Source organism: Eumetopias jubatus, unplaced genomic scaffold, assembly GCF_037043125.1.
Source record: "Eumetopias jubatus isolate StellerSeaLion01/CBP00866 unplaced genomic scaffold, mEumJub1_p1.0 scaffold_5, whole genome shotgun sequence".
Taxonomy (NCBI): Eukaryota; Metazoa; Chordata; class Mammalia; order Carnivora; family Otariidae; genus Eumetopias; species Eumetopias jubatus.
The window spans coordinates 56237211-56251972 of record NW_028274811.1 but is presented as its reverse complement, the minus strand read 5'-3'; the positions used below and the strand labels follow the sequence as shown (position 1 = coordinate 56251972).

General features: G+C 43.9%; 1 protein-coding gene across 1 annotated transcript in view; it reads left to right on the top strand.

Annotated features, from left to right (window-relative positions):
* The window catches only part of LOC148164359 (uncharacterized), a 44936-nt gene extending 34206 nt beyond the window's left edge, over window positions 1-10730 (top strand). Inside the window, exon 3 of the mRNA XM_088023180.1 lies at window positions 10393-10730. Coding sequence (XP_087879306.1) covers window positions 10393-10730 — 338 coding nt within the window. The remainder of the gene's footprint in view (window positions 1-10392) is intronic.
* The last annotated feature ends 4032 nt before the right edge of the window (window positions 10731-14762 follow it).

Sequence of the window (14762 nt, the reverse complement as noted above, 5' to 3'; positions counted from 1 at the left end):
CCAGGACCCCGGGATCATAACCTGAGCCGAAGGCAGACACTTAGCGATTAAGCCACCCAGGCGCCCTTCAGCTGCCATTTTAAAAACATGGGGATACAATTTCTATGGCAAGGAAAGAATGAAAATATAACATTTGAACCATCCAAGACCACCTACTTTGGCTTCTTTTATGGGTAAAAAACCTGATACATACTTTAAGCTACTGTTACCTTGGTTCTCTGTTACTTACAGTGTTTTCCTAGGACGATGGTTTTCAAACTTAGTCTGCAGCAGAATCACTAAAAGGGTGTGTTAAGACACAAATTGCTTTCTTTCTCCCTTACTCACGTTTTCATTAAGTGGAGCAGTGGTGGGAGAGGTGAATTTGCTCGTGCTGTTCTAGACCGTCACACTTTGAGAACCACTGTTAGGATATCTTTCCTGAAACTGTTTCTTTACATTAGAAACATTTGGCCAAGTTAGCATTTAGAAAGCACCAAATGTTAGAATAAGCACACATACCTCCAGATCCTAAAAAGCTGTGATCAGAAGTTCAGAAATAGTTTACATGCTCTTTCTACATTGTTGAAGAGGTGGTTATCTATATATATTTAATAACGACTGAAGCTGATATATTTCCCTAACTATAAGTCCTCCCAAAATTATTTTCAACCACACTGCTGCCTTATTTGGAACCATTTTATGAAATGTAATTAGAAAATGAATTTGGGGGGTCTAGTTAACCTGAAATTACTGCAGTGAAGTCTCAAATTCAGACCTGGGTGTTAATTCTCTTCAAGATGTATGCTGGTGGGGCAGAGTACCCAGATGGAATTTTTCATGAACATTTCAATGTGACAGCCCTAAAAAAATTTAAAATATTGAAACAGAGAGCCATACCATTCTAACCTCACTGTTTCAAGTTGCCATAGGAATGCTAATGCAAAATGGATACAGAGTTATATATCATCTTTACATGTTTCTAAGTTTCTACTTCAACCATGGGTGGATGCTCAAAAGAAAAGGGGGGTGGCCTAGAAAACTCAGCAAAATGTATCTGCCTAAGGAAAACTGGCTCCTACATTTCCCATTGTTTTAAACAGCAACACAGAACAGGTAAGTTTCATTGCAATAATTATTGTCCATGATTCAATTTACTCTTAACGGCTACTAATTATTTTTTATTCAGGATAATTACTGATCCAGTTTTACAGGTGGTTTCACCAATGGTTGTTGGGAAGGCCACCTCCATAGGAAGTAGAGAGTCGAACATGGAAGGAAGGGAAGTGGCGTCCAGTTCACATTGGAGTAGGTCAGCAAGCTTCAGATATTTCTTCAGGATGATGAAGATATAGAATGCCTCATAAATCTGAATGTCTTTGTTTAGAGGCAAATTAGACCATTGCAGAATTAGGGACTGAATGTCTATGGGGGAAAATGATGAGCCCAAAGGAGAGCAAAAGGTCGTGCTGCTGTGGCTCAGTTGGAAACTGTGTACATGGTCATAATCCTATGATGTTAACCACTTAATATTTAACATGTGACTTTTAAATCCTGATCCAGTCAACATAATACTGATAGAACTTATTGTGAGTTTGGGGGATAGAAAAGATGAATGTGTGGGGTGGGGAGTGTAGGTGTGTGTGTGTGTGTGAGAGAGAGAGAGAGAGAGAGAAAGATATTATCTCCCATGGTAGGAATCAACAGATTATGCCTAAAACTGAAAAATCAAGTATAGCAATATAAAAATGCCATTTTGCTAGGTGAAATAAAACCGAAAGAACCAGTTCAGAGAGTTGAAACTAGTTGCCACTGAAGAAGGGAAATGGGGGAAGAAATGGAAACTGCTGATATTTTTTTGCAACAAAGTTTGCAACCAGCTCTATAAACTTTAACATAAAAGCTGGAAAAAAAGCCAACTAAGCAACCAGAAAGGAAAAAGACATAATCTGTAAGCAAAGATGGTTTATAATCTAATAGCTAGTACAACCAAAGGCCTTAGAAGGATGGCTATCACTTGGGTCTGCTATGGCCTTCTCCCTCCCAAGTCTTCAGAAAATACTCCTCCTGGGTACAGAGGGGGTAGGCGCAGGGCCTCACTGCCACAGCCACAGCCACAGCGATTGGTCTACGGAGTGGAAACACTGCCTAAGTTAGGCTAATCAGGATCCCTGGGACTTTGCAAATTCCTGCGGGGGGGGGGGGTGGGGGCGTTAACTTCTTGTTCCTGAAAAGAAAGCAAAGAGGCTGGCCCATTTTTTAAAAAGAAGAAGAAAGAGACGGAACCTCTTGTTTCTCTCTCATAACAAAAACCCAAGGATACAGGCCTCTCTCCACCCTGTTTTCCCCAGAAATATTTTAAAAGAAAATCCCAGAATCATATTACTTCACTTAGCCCCTGCGGTCTACCTGTGCTTTATGCTCGGGTCCTGGTGAGCAGGAAAGTGCCAGATACATCCCTGTTTTGTCCATATTTGAGCCATATGCAACTGCTGTTTTTATAGGTCAAAAGAAGTCAAATGTTGGCAATATTAGATGATCTTACCTAATGCTTAAAGATGATTCTAAGTGTTAAGATCTTTTTTTTAACATAACCACACCTAACAAAATTAACAATTCCTTAATATGTAACAATGAGTCTGTTTTCAAAATTTCCCAATTGTATCACATATATCTTTGTAGCCACCATTTGTTTAAATCAGGATCCAAATAAGTTCTGCACATTAATTTGTTTAAAATAACTTTTTAAGGGTCCCTGGGTGGCTCCGTCTGTTAAGCAGCTGACTCTTGATTTCAGCTCAAGTCATGATCTTGGGTTCCTGGGATCGAGACCCTCATGGGTTCCACACTCAGCGTGGAGTTGGCTTGAGGATTCTTTCTCACTCTCCCTCTGCCGCTCCCCTCACACACACACTCTCTCTCTCTCAAATAAATTAATAAATCTTTTCAAAATAATAATAAAATAAAATAACTTTTTAAGTGTTATTACTCTCATTTAGCACTCTCGAAGGAATCTAGACAGGTCACAAAGAATGGTGAACAATCTTCCGACAAAAAAAGGCAAAAGAATCAGGTCTCGGTTCCTTCTCGGATTATTATTTAATATATATTATGTATTAAATATATTAAATACACATAAATATATATATTAAAAATATATCAAATAATATACCATATGTACGTGTGTGTATGTGTATATCACTGTGCCAAGCATGGTAGTCTTTGCTTCAGATCCTTCTGCATTTACCGTTATGAGTGGTCGCCCTTATCATCTTCATTTTGTAGATGATGACAACCCCAAGGAAGTTAACTGACTTGTCCAAGGTCTCCAGTGAGTAAGTGTAGAATGGAGTTTGGAATTGAGGCTTTGTGGCTCCAAAGGCCAAGCCCTTAACCACTTCACACTACCTGTGCTTTATGCACCAGTTCCAGTGAGCAGCAAAGGGCTGAACACATGCCCACAGTTATTTTATTCCGCACAGTACTGAGATGTTGTAGGGAAGGAGGCAACCAGAGCTTACAGAAGTAAACAGGAAGCCAGGGTTGAGGAATGCATCGTGGGGCATGGGGGGAATGGGTACTTGGGGCCACTGTTGCCTTTCCTCTGCTAGTCGCTCTGTTGGAGGCCACCAGCCCTCCCTGTAGTGCTCCCCATCCCCCAGCTGACTCGACCTTCGTCTTCCGCCCCTGGCTTCCTTCTGCTCAATGTCATTCTCTTGGCCTCATGCTTGAATCTGCTTTTCCACTGAAATCTCTTATGCCTGTTTCCAACACTAGCCTCCAAGTTAACCCCAATTCTTCAATTATAACCTATTCAATTAATCCAATCAGAGTGGTTTTTACTCTTGTGGATGTTGAAGTTAATGAACCCTATATTGATGTTTCAGACTAAAGGGCCCAAGCCCCTTTCCCTGTTGGAAGATCGAATTCTATTTCAAACGCATTAGGCTTAGGGAACGACAGCACGCTTGCTATCTCTGCGGCCGAATCAGACTTCTCCCCCGACACCATGTGTTGGGCAGGCCACCTGGCTCACATAGCACGTCTCAGGGAGCCGTCTGCTTCATGAGGATAGCCATCGTGGGCGTTATAGGAGGGTCATCTCATCAGAGTTTCTCAAACCTTAATGTGCATAGAAATCACCTGTGGATCTTGTTAAACTGCCAGTTCCAATTGGGTAGGTCTGGGGTCGGGCCTGAGACGCTGCCTCTCTGCCAAGCTCCCAAGCCATGCCAACGCTGCCTGTTCGTGGACCATCCCCTGAGGAGCAAGACTCTAGATCACGGGTTCTCAGCACCAATGACACTTTAGAAGCCCCTGAAGTGTTTCTCTAGGGGAGACCTGGGTGCAGGGCGCTATAATAGCTCCGCAGGGGATTCTACTGACCAATCAGAGTTGAAAACGGCCTGTGTGGCGGCAGCAGCGGGAATTGGGGGGCCAGGTGAGTGCGCACCCGGCCGGTGGAAGATGTGGGGTGACTGCAGGAAGGTGGGGCTCCTGACCCGTGAGTGTCCTTACTTCCTGTGTTTCCTGCCTCTCCGCCCTGTGCCTCACCCTTTCTCTTTCTTGTTGTCCCCCTACCAATCCATCCTCTTCGGAACCATCGCGGGGAGAAGAGAGCTCAACAAACTGAAAATCAACAACTTTTGGGGGGATCCCTCAGAGAACAGATGACACGAGGTGAACTGTCACCCCAGATCTTGGAGAGACAGGCAAATACAAAGCATCACCGACCTCCCAGGAGCATAGCCCACGGAGAGAGCCAGTACCAGAGGAATTACTTCAACTCTAAGTGGCACATTGCTGGAGGCTCAGTGGGGACGAGCTTAAGAGTGGAGGAATTCTAGGAGGACCCTACACTTGTGTTTATCTCCAGGAGCCCTATCAGATTCTCAGGGTGAAGATAGGAGAAAAGTCCCCTCGTGCTTCAGCAAGCAGGGCCCGGCGGGGAGGGGGTGCGCCGGGAATGTGCTTCTAAGAAATAAATCTTTCTGAGAAAGGGGTTGGGATTTAAGAACCTTGAAATGGAGAAGCATGCAATTCGGCGCACAATCAATGATGAGTCACTGCCTGTTAAGCACGGTGCTTTGTGCTGGGGATTGGGGATGAATTAGACTCGCTCCTTCTCTAGGAGCTCATGGTCCAGTGGAAACACACCTGTGCATACAGCTCTGCCAGAGATTGATGGTTGCTGCCCCTCATGTCTTGTCTCGGCTTCTTCTGGAGTAATAGAACTCTCCTTCCTAGCTGAAGACATATTTCCCAGGATAAAGATTATGTATCCTAGCCTCCCTTGCAAGGTGGATGTGGTCATATGATCAAGAACTGGTCAAAGGGATATAGTGGAAGTTTTTTGTGCAACTTTCTGAGAAGTGTCCTTAAATTGAGCAGATGTCCAAGACCTCCACCCATAACTGTGAGTATGACCTTATTTGGAGGAAGGGTTTTTGCAGATATAATTAAGTTAAGAAGCTAGAGGTAAGGAGCGCCTGGGTGGCTCGGTCGGTTAAGCATCTGCCTTCGGCTCAGATCATGATTTCAGGGTCCTGGGATCAAACCCAGTGTTGGGCTCAACAGGGAATCTGCTTCCTCTTCCTCTGCCCCTCCCCTCACTCATACGCTCTCTCTCTCTCTCTCTCTCAAATAAATGAATCAAATCTTTAAAAAAAAAAACCTAGAGGAAGTGAGATCATCATCCTGGATATGAGGGCCAGCAGCTCTCCCTCTCTCTTTTTCTCTTTCTCCTGTCTAGAAAGCAGATAAAAAAAAAAAAAACTGGACCAAAGTAGACATCTAGGATAATAAGGTAGAAGGCCCAATCAAGAGCCTGCGGTCCTGATTATTCTGGAGTTGCCATAGGAGCCTACATTTATATAAACAGAGATAAATAGATTTCTAATTTGGTTAGACCTTTGGTATTTCTAGATTTCTGTCTACTGCCTTTTTTACTAACAAGCCCATTAGCCACAATAAATTTATTTCTTTTTAGGCCTCTCATAAATAAGCAAAATATGAAACAACATATTATGTGAGTTCTATTTTACTTAAAATAAAATATAAACTCCTTAAGAAAGAAAGGCCCTGTGTGATCTGACCCCGGTCTACTCCACTCTCGTCTGAGGCCCTTTTTCTCTAGCTTGGCACGTGGTATCCTTAAGCCTTCCTTATGTATACATCCTTTCGTTCCACAAAAAAATTGTGAGGGCCTATTATGCACTAGATGCTAGGCACACAACAGCAAAAAGCAGCCAAAGAACCTGTTCTTAAAGCCGGTTTTTCTTTCTTTCCCTTTCTCTCTCTCTCTCTCTCTCTCTCTCTTTCTTTCTCCCTTTCTTTCTCTCTTTCCTTCTTTTTCAGGAAGGACAAATATTTTATTGGGGAAAGTATGTTCATTGTGTACTTTATTTTTTTAATTTTATTTTATTTAAATTCAGTTAAGTAGCATATAGTGTATGTAAAGCCAGGGCTTTTTTCTATTCCACTTCTAAGTCCATGTATATTCTAACTCAGAGAATTGGCCCGTACGGTTACATCCGCCCAGGGCAGCACATCCAACAGAACCTCCCACAGTGCTGGCTGTGTTCTCTCTCTCTGTGCTCTCCAACATGGTAGCCCCTAGCCACATGCAGCTCTGGAGTACTTGCAACATGATTAGTTTCCATTTATTTATTTATTTTCAAAGATTTTATTTAATTGCCAGAGAGAGACACAGCGAGAGAGGGAACACAAGCAGGGGGAGTGGGAGAGGGAGAAGCAGGCCTCCCATGGAGCAGGGACCCCGACTCGGGGCTCGATCCCAGGACTTTGGGATTGTGACCTGAGCCGAAGGCAGACGCTTAACTGCTTGAGCCACCCAGGCGTCCCTAATTTCTATTTAATAGCCCCATGTGACCAGCTGCTTCCAGAATGGACAGTACAGATCTTGACCATTCTACTCCCTGCTTCAAATGGCCAACTCCTTGAGGCAGTTTTAGAAGATGGTCACAAATTCTCCAATTGAGATGTAGCCTATATCCCCTCTCCTGGAATCTGAGTGAGCTTGTGATGTATGATGGAAGTATGTTAGTGTGACTTCCTAGGCCAGGCAAGAAAAGCCTCTGCCCTGGTCTCTGGGAGGTTATGCTCTTGGGACCCTTGCTCTGGGGAAGCTCTGTCTCCGAACCTCACTACCACACTATGAGAAGCCAAGGCCACGTGTAGCCGCTGGGTCCTTGAGGCATCCCAGTATCGGCACCCGTGGCTGCATAGTACATGACCACAGATTTGGTGTATTTTTCGGTGTTCTGTTCCGTATGCACCAAGCCCCCAGTAAACGCCCAGTAAGCAGGTGCTGAATGACTGAAATTCTGAACTTTCTGTGACTGACTCTACAGTTGCTGCTTGTCCTCTGAACCGATCTTGGAAAACATTGTTTATTTTGCCTTTTTGCGCTCAGCAGACTAAATAAGATAGACTGCAAGCAAGTGGAAAAGCAAAGTGTTCAATTTCCAAGAGCCAAACATTAATTCTTGCTGTTTCGGTTCTTTGCCTTTGAGTATTTGCTGTGGTTTTTAACCGCAGTGAAAACAAACACAAAAGGCAGAGCTTGTCCGAGAGCCGCGCTGTGAGAAAATGTCTGCAGTTCTTTAAAGAGCACCTGTAAGTTCACAGAATGAACCCGAAATTGTCCTTGCATGTCAGTGAGACTCTCACGAAACCTCCTTTCATGAAATGAAATCCGAATGACAAACCAAAATGAATAGACTCTTCTTGACATCTTAGCCATGATCCAACTTGTTCTAGAAAGTCCACTGGCGCAAATCCTGTTATTTCTCTTGGAACAGAAATAAAAACAGAAATTGGATGAAAAAGCAAAGCATGCTAACACGAGGTCAGATAAGAAGGGGGTAACCGGCTCTAAGAGCTGAGTTGGCCGGTGGGACAGAGACAGCCTGCACAGTGGGAGTGTTGCATAGCTAGACCTTGACAGAGAAAGTTTGCTGATCTCTGATAGCTCTTAAAGGAGCAGGTGACTCACCAGGCGATTTTGATCGTGGTCTGAATGAAATATTTCCAAGGACTAGGGGCGCCTGGGTGGCTCAGTCGGTTAAGCGTCTGCCTTCAGCTCAGGTCATGATCCCAGGGTCCTGGGATCGAGTCCCACATCGGGCTCCCTGCTCAGTCAGCAGTCTGCTTCTCTCTCTCCTTCTGCCGCTCCCCCTGCTTGTGCTCGCTCTCTCTGACAAATAAATAAATAAAATCTTAAAAAAAAAAAAAAGAAAGAAAGAAATATTTCTGGGGACTACATAACTCCCTTCACTTTGATTTCCTCTTTATCAAGCAACCTTCCGAATGTAATTAGACTTCCTGAATCTGTTTCTCTATTAAGGAGAGAACGTGCAGACTTGGTAACAGAAATTTCCAGTCAGCCTTCACAGTTACATTTCTCCCTAAATTGGTCCTCTGGTAAGGTCCCTTATAAATTCACCCCAGGAACTCCAGTTTTCCAGGGGTCTAGCTTTCCTGGATATGACGGCCACACCTGCCCTGTACTTTGATTTCTAGGCCTCTTACCGTTTTAGTATTTTTTTATTTATTGAAGTAATAAATGAAGAGTTTTAACAATCAAACAGAAGTACAGGGTTAAAACAAAAAATAACAGTCACTCCCCAAGGCCCTCCTGATCTCCAGTCCCCATGACCCAGATTTTCAAATCTTCTCCGTTTTTCATATTTGCCTTTGTAATTCTAAACAACTCACTGAATGAAAACTTCACAATACAGTCATATCAAGTCAATAACCAGGTCCCCTTGCCCCCTTCTCTGAACATTCCCTCACCATTGCCCTCCTCCAGTCTACACTAACTGTCCTTAGAGCTGGCTGCACAGCTACCACCCTGGAGCTCCCCCGCTCCAGCATTTTCCAGGGGGTTCCCACGGTCTCTTGTTCGAGACGCCTCCTTTTCCGGACCCTGGGTTGTCATTGTGATTGATGGGGCACATCCTTCTGCTGCTTCATGAGAATGAATGGAGGGTCAAATTTTTGTTGCGGTGAGGGCTGGAAAATACTTCTATTAGACCCTTACATTCACTTGATAGTTCGTCAGGGTATGAATCTCCAGATGGCAATCATGTCCTCTTAGAAGTTGTAGGCACTAGCCTATTGTCCTCTCATTTCCTGTGTCGCTGTGTCTTTCTAATCCCTGACATTTTGTATGCTTCTGAGAGCATTTCATTTGTTCAGGTGTCCTGAGTTTTGGTCATGGTTTACCTGGTGAGGATCTTTAATTCATTGAGCTGAACTGTCAGTGGCCTTTTTCAATCTAGAGGCTCACACTCCTATTTGGGAAGTTTTCTTTTCTTTTCTAATTTTTAAAGATTTTTATTTATTTATTTGACAGAGAGAGACAGAGCAAGAGAGGGAACACAAGCAGGGGCAGAGGGAGTGGGAGAAGCAGGCTTCCCGCAGAGCAGGGAGCCCCATGCAGGGGCTCGATCCCAGGACCCTGAGATCATGACCTGAGCTGAAGGCAGACGCTTAAGGACTGAGCCACCCAGGCGCCCCGGGAAGTTTTCTTTTCTTTTTCCATAATTTCTTGTCCTCCTTTTTTTCCTGTTTTTTTCCTAAAGATACTTTGAATTGAAAACTTGGGCTCTCTTGATCAATCCTGTGGTAGTTTGGTCTCTTCTCTGATACCTTCTGTCTCCTTGTCTTTTTGTTCAACTGTCTGAAAAATTTCCTCAGTTATATCTTTGATACTTTATACTGAATTTTTTTTCTTCTAGCATATTTTTAATTTCAAAAACTTTCTTATTCCCTGCATTAAAAAAAAATTCATGGCATTCTGTGATTTCAGTGATGCAGTATCTTCTTGGGTCTCTTTTAGGGTTTTCATTCAAATTTTTTTAAAAACTTTGCTCTCTGAATCATCTGGGGTTTTCTTGGTCCTTTTTCCCCTTTTGTCTTAGCGTCTGTGTTTCATAGTGGGGGCTCCCTTGATCTGGTAATCCAGTGCTGGAAATTCAAACGTAAGCCTGGAGCACTGACTCTCTTTTTGGCTTATTGTGGCGTGGTGCCATGAGCAACAGTCTCCCCGGACACCCTGTAGGAGGTGGCTCGGGAAGTCCCGCATGGGAACCAGTGTGTGCACCGAAGTCTTGGGAGATGGTGGAGCTGTACCTCAGCTTGAAGAATTAAGGCCCTCAGAAGGACAAACCCTTCTTGGGCACCAGCAGGCTTAAGTCCACTCCCTGCCCCAAATTCCTCGTTTGTGTTCTGGGGGGACCAGCAGCATAGTGATGAGGCTGACACTGTCGATATTTCCCCTCATGGATACTGAGGCACTGAAGGAACTCAACAAGAATAAAACATGAATCAAGAAGCTAGCCAAGAAGTATGATGCCTTTTTTTTTTTTTTTTTTTTTTTTGCTTCAGAATCTCTGATCAAGCAGATCCCACGAATCCTGGGCCCAGGCCTCAAGAAGGCTGGCAAGTTCCCCTCCTTGTTGACCCACAATGAGGACATGGTGGCCAAGGTGGATGAAATGAAGTCCAGAATCAAATGCCAGATGAAGAAGGTGCTGTGTCTGGCAGTGGCTCTTGGCCCCGTGAAGATGACAGAGGACGAGCTTGTGTACAACATCCACTTGGCTGTCAGTTTCCTGGCGTCATTGCTTAAGAGGAACTGGCAGAACATCTGGGCTTTATGCATCAAGAGCACCATGGGCAAGCCCCAGCATCTGCACGAAGGCACACAGCTCAATAAACCCTAGTGCTACAAAAAAAAAAAAAAAAGAGTGGGGTAGTTACTTGTGCACCCATTGATAAGATGATCCAGAAGTACCTTCCTACCATAAACAACTAGAAAACTGGAAACAATATATAAAAAAACAATTTGCAGGCTTCTCAACACAAAACTGAGAAAAGGGAGAAAATGAGGTGAGCCTTACTACCACCTAGGCTTTCTGCCTGGAGGAAATGACCAGACCATGGCCCAGAAGGAGAAACCTAAACAGAGATTGGAGTTGAGAGAGATCGAGGTGGCTACACTTTCCAGGGCAGAGTACTTAAAAAGGGCAGGAATTACCCAGACCTCCACTGATCTGTTTTTTTTTTTTTAAAGATTTTATTTATTTATTTGAGAGAGAATGAGAGATGAGAGCACGAGAGGGAAGAGGGTCAGAGGGAGAAGCAGACTCCCTGCTGAGCAGGGAGCCCGATGCGGGACTCGATCCCGGAACTCCAGGATCATGACCTGAGCCGAAGGCAGTCGCTTAACCAACTGAGCCACCCAGGCGCCCCCTCCACTGATCTGTTTATGCCTCTGGTGCAGTCCCACTAGTCTGGACGACAACTTCAAAGAAAGGAATACTTGACAGGGAGGCATGACATAAATAAGTTTCAGATCTCACGTAGGCCCACAAACCATTTAAGTTCCCACTAGGCAGCGTGGAGAGATCGCCTTGAATACCTGTGGCATTCAGTAGAGACTCCAGAAGGGCCATGCCTTAAAAGTGGGGTTAAACTGGCTTTGGGCTAATGGGGACTCTACAACTCCCCTACAAGAGCTGAAAAACCGGGCTTCAAATGGATCGGGCTTCAAACCCACAAGTAACTTAAACTGCCTGCCAAACAAGTTTGATCTTCTTTAAAGGAATATAAATCCAGCATTTGGTGATAACAAACTCACCATGTTAAAATCACTAGCCAGGGTGGAGCAAGAGGGCGGAGCAAGAGGGCGGAGGAGTAGGAGACCTAAATTTCGTCTGGTCTCAGGAATTCAGCTGGATAGGGCTCAAATCATTCTGAACACCTACGGACTCAACAGGAGATCAAAGAAAAGAATAGCAGCAACTCTCTGAACAGAAAAGCGACCACTTTCTGGAAGGTAGGACGTGCGGAGAAGTGAATCCGAGGCGATATTTGGGTAGATAGACCGCAGGGGAGAGGGAGCTGGCTATGGGCAAGTGATAGAGCCGCGGAGCACAAAATCGTAACTTTTAGAAGTCGGCTCCACTGAGGGACGTCGCTCCAGTGGCTAAGCAGGGGGTGGAACCCTCTCAGGACCCTCGGGGTCACAGAAAGACAAGGGGTGCCTGAGGGCAGCAGAGCTCCCAGGTATCGGAGCGGGGGAAGCCGGTGGCAGAGACGGAGCTGAGGCGCGGGCTCTCAGCTCGGGGTTGCCATAAACGGTGATCGGTGACACAGTCGGGCCACTGCTCCTCCAGCAGGGACCCAACAAGCGGCAGAGCCGGGGAGACTCCCCTTCCTCCCCCGGGAAGAGCGGCGTGGAAGCGCACCACAGGGATCTGCTGGGTTTGGAGACTCCACACCGAGTCGGGAGCCAGAGATAGAAACACTCGGTCACAGGCCACGTGAGCACAGAGTGTGGCCAGAGACCGGGGAGACGGAGTGATTGACTGCTTTCCTCTGGGGGCGCACTGAGGAGCAGGGCCCCGAGTTCTCAGCTCCTCCGGGTGGAGATTGGGAGGCCACCATTTTCACCCTGGTCCTCCAAAGCTGTACCGAGACCTTGCAGGGAACAAAAGCTCCTGAGAGCAAACCCGAGCAGCTTGCTTAGCCGGGACGACAAGGGCGGGGCTATTCCACCTCCGGCAAAGACATTTGGGAACCACGGCAACAAGCCCCTCCCCCAGAAGATCAGCACGAACAGCCAGCAAGCCAAGACCAAGTTTACCGATCAAGGAGAACGGGAGAACTCCAGCGCTAGGGGAATACTGCACATAGAATTCATGGCTTTTTGACCATGACTCTTTAGTCTTTCAAAGTTAAATTTTTTAATTTTCTTTTTTTCTTTTTCTTTTTTTTTTGAATTCTTCTTTTTCCCCTTTTCAACCAACATCTTATCGATTCCTTTTTAAAAATCTTTTTTAATTTTCCTTTTTACAGTCATCTTCTATCCCTTCATTGTATTTAACCTTATTTTTTTGTATATATATATTTTTTTCTTTCTTTAAAATTTTGGGATACAGTTTCTTCTAACAGACCAAAATAATACCCTAAATCTAGTGTATGATGATGTCCTAGTCTCCTGCCTGATCACATTCTCTTTTTTTTTATTTTTTCTTTCTTTTTCCAACAACTTCTTATCAATTCCTTTTTAAAAATCTTTTTAAATTTTCATCCTTACAGTCATATTCCATCCCCTCGTTTTTACCCTTATTTTTGTATATATGTAAGTTTTTCTTTCTTTAAAATTTTGAGAGGCAATTTTTCTAACAGACCAAAATACACTCAAAATCTAGTGTGTAACTCTGTTCTATTCACCAGCCTGATTATATTCTTTTCTTTTTTTTTCCCTTTCTTCCCCCCCGCCCCCCCGTTTAAGGTCTCTTCTGATTTGTTTAGTGTATATTTTTCTGGGGTTGTTGTTACCCTTTTAGCATTTTGTTCTCTCATTCATCTATTCTCCTCTGGACAAAATGACAGGACAGAAAAACTCAAAAAAAAGAACAAGAGGCAGTACCGACTGCCAGGGACCTAATCAATACAGACATCAGTAAGATCTCAGAACTACAGTTCAGAAGGACAATTATAAAGATACTAGCTGGACTTGAAGAAAGTACAAAAGATACTAGAAAATCCCTTTCCGGAGAAATAAAAGAATTAAAATCTAACCAAGTCAAAATCAAAAAGGCTATTAATGAAGTGCAATAAAAAATGGAGGCTCTAACTGCTAGGATAAATGAGGCAGAAGACAGAATGAGTGATACAGAAGACCAAATGATGGAGAATAAAGAAGCTGAGAAAAAGAAGAGATAACTACTATCAGATCATGAGGGGAGAATTCGAGAGATAAGTGATACCATAAAACGAAACAACATTAGAATAATTGGGATCCCAGAAGAAGAAGAAAGAGAGAGAGGGGCAGAAGGTATATTGGAGCAAATTATAGCAGAGAACTTCCCTAATGTGGGAAAGGAAACAGGCATCAAAATCCAGGAGGCACAGAGAACCCCCCTCAAAATCAATAAAAGTAGTTCAACACCCCAACATCTAACAGTAAAACTCACAGTCTCAGAGACAAAGAGAAAATCCTGAAAGCTGCTCAGGACAGAGGTCTGTAACCCTTTCTAATGGTAGAAACATTAGATTGACAAAAGACCTATCCACAGAGACCTGGCAGGCCAGAAAGGACTGTCATGATATATTCAGAGCACTAAATGAGAAAAATATGCAGCCAAGAATACTATATCCAGCTAGGTTGTCATTGAAAATAGGAGAGATAAAAATCTTCTAGGACAAATAAAAACTAAAAGAATTTGCAAACACCAAACCAGAGCTACAAGAAATACTGAAAGGGGTCCTCTAAGCAAAGAGAGAGCCTAAAAGTAACATAGACCAGAAAGGAACACAGACAATATACAGTAACGGTCACCTTACAGGCAATACAATGGCACTAAAATCATATCTTTCAGTAGTTACCCTGAATGTAAATGGGCTAAATGCCCCACTCAAAAGACACAGGGTATCAGATTGGATAAAAAACAAGACCCATCAATATGCTGTCTGCAAGAGACTCATTTTAGACCCAAAGACACCTCCAGATTGAAAGTGAGGGGGTGGAAAAGCATTTACCATGCTAATGGACATCAAAAGAAACTGGGGTGGCAATCCTTATATCAGACAAATTAGATTTTTTTTTTTTTTTTTTTTTTTTTTTAGAGCCGAGAGGTCTCACATTTATTACTGAACCAACCTACTGGTGCAGAGGCATAGTCAGAGAGAAGAATCATTTCCATGATAAGACAAGTCTATGGCCAGGTAGGAAGGATGTTTACAGA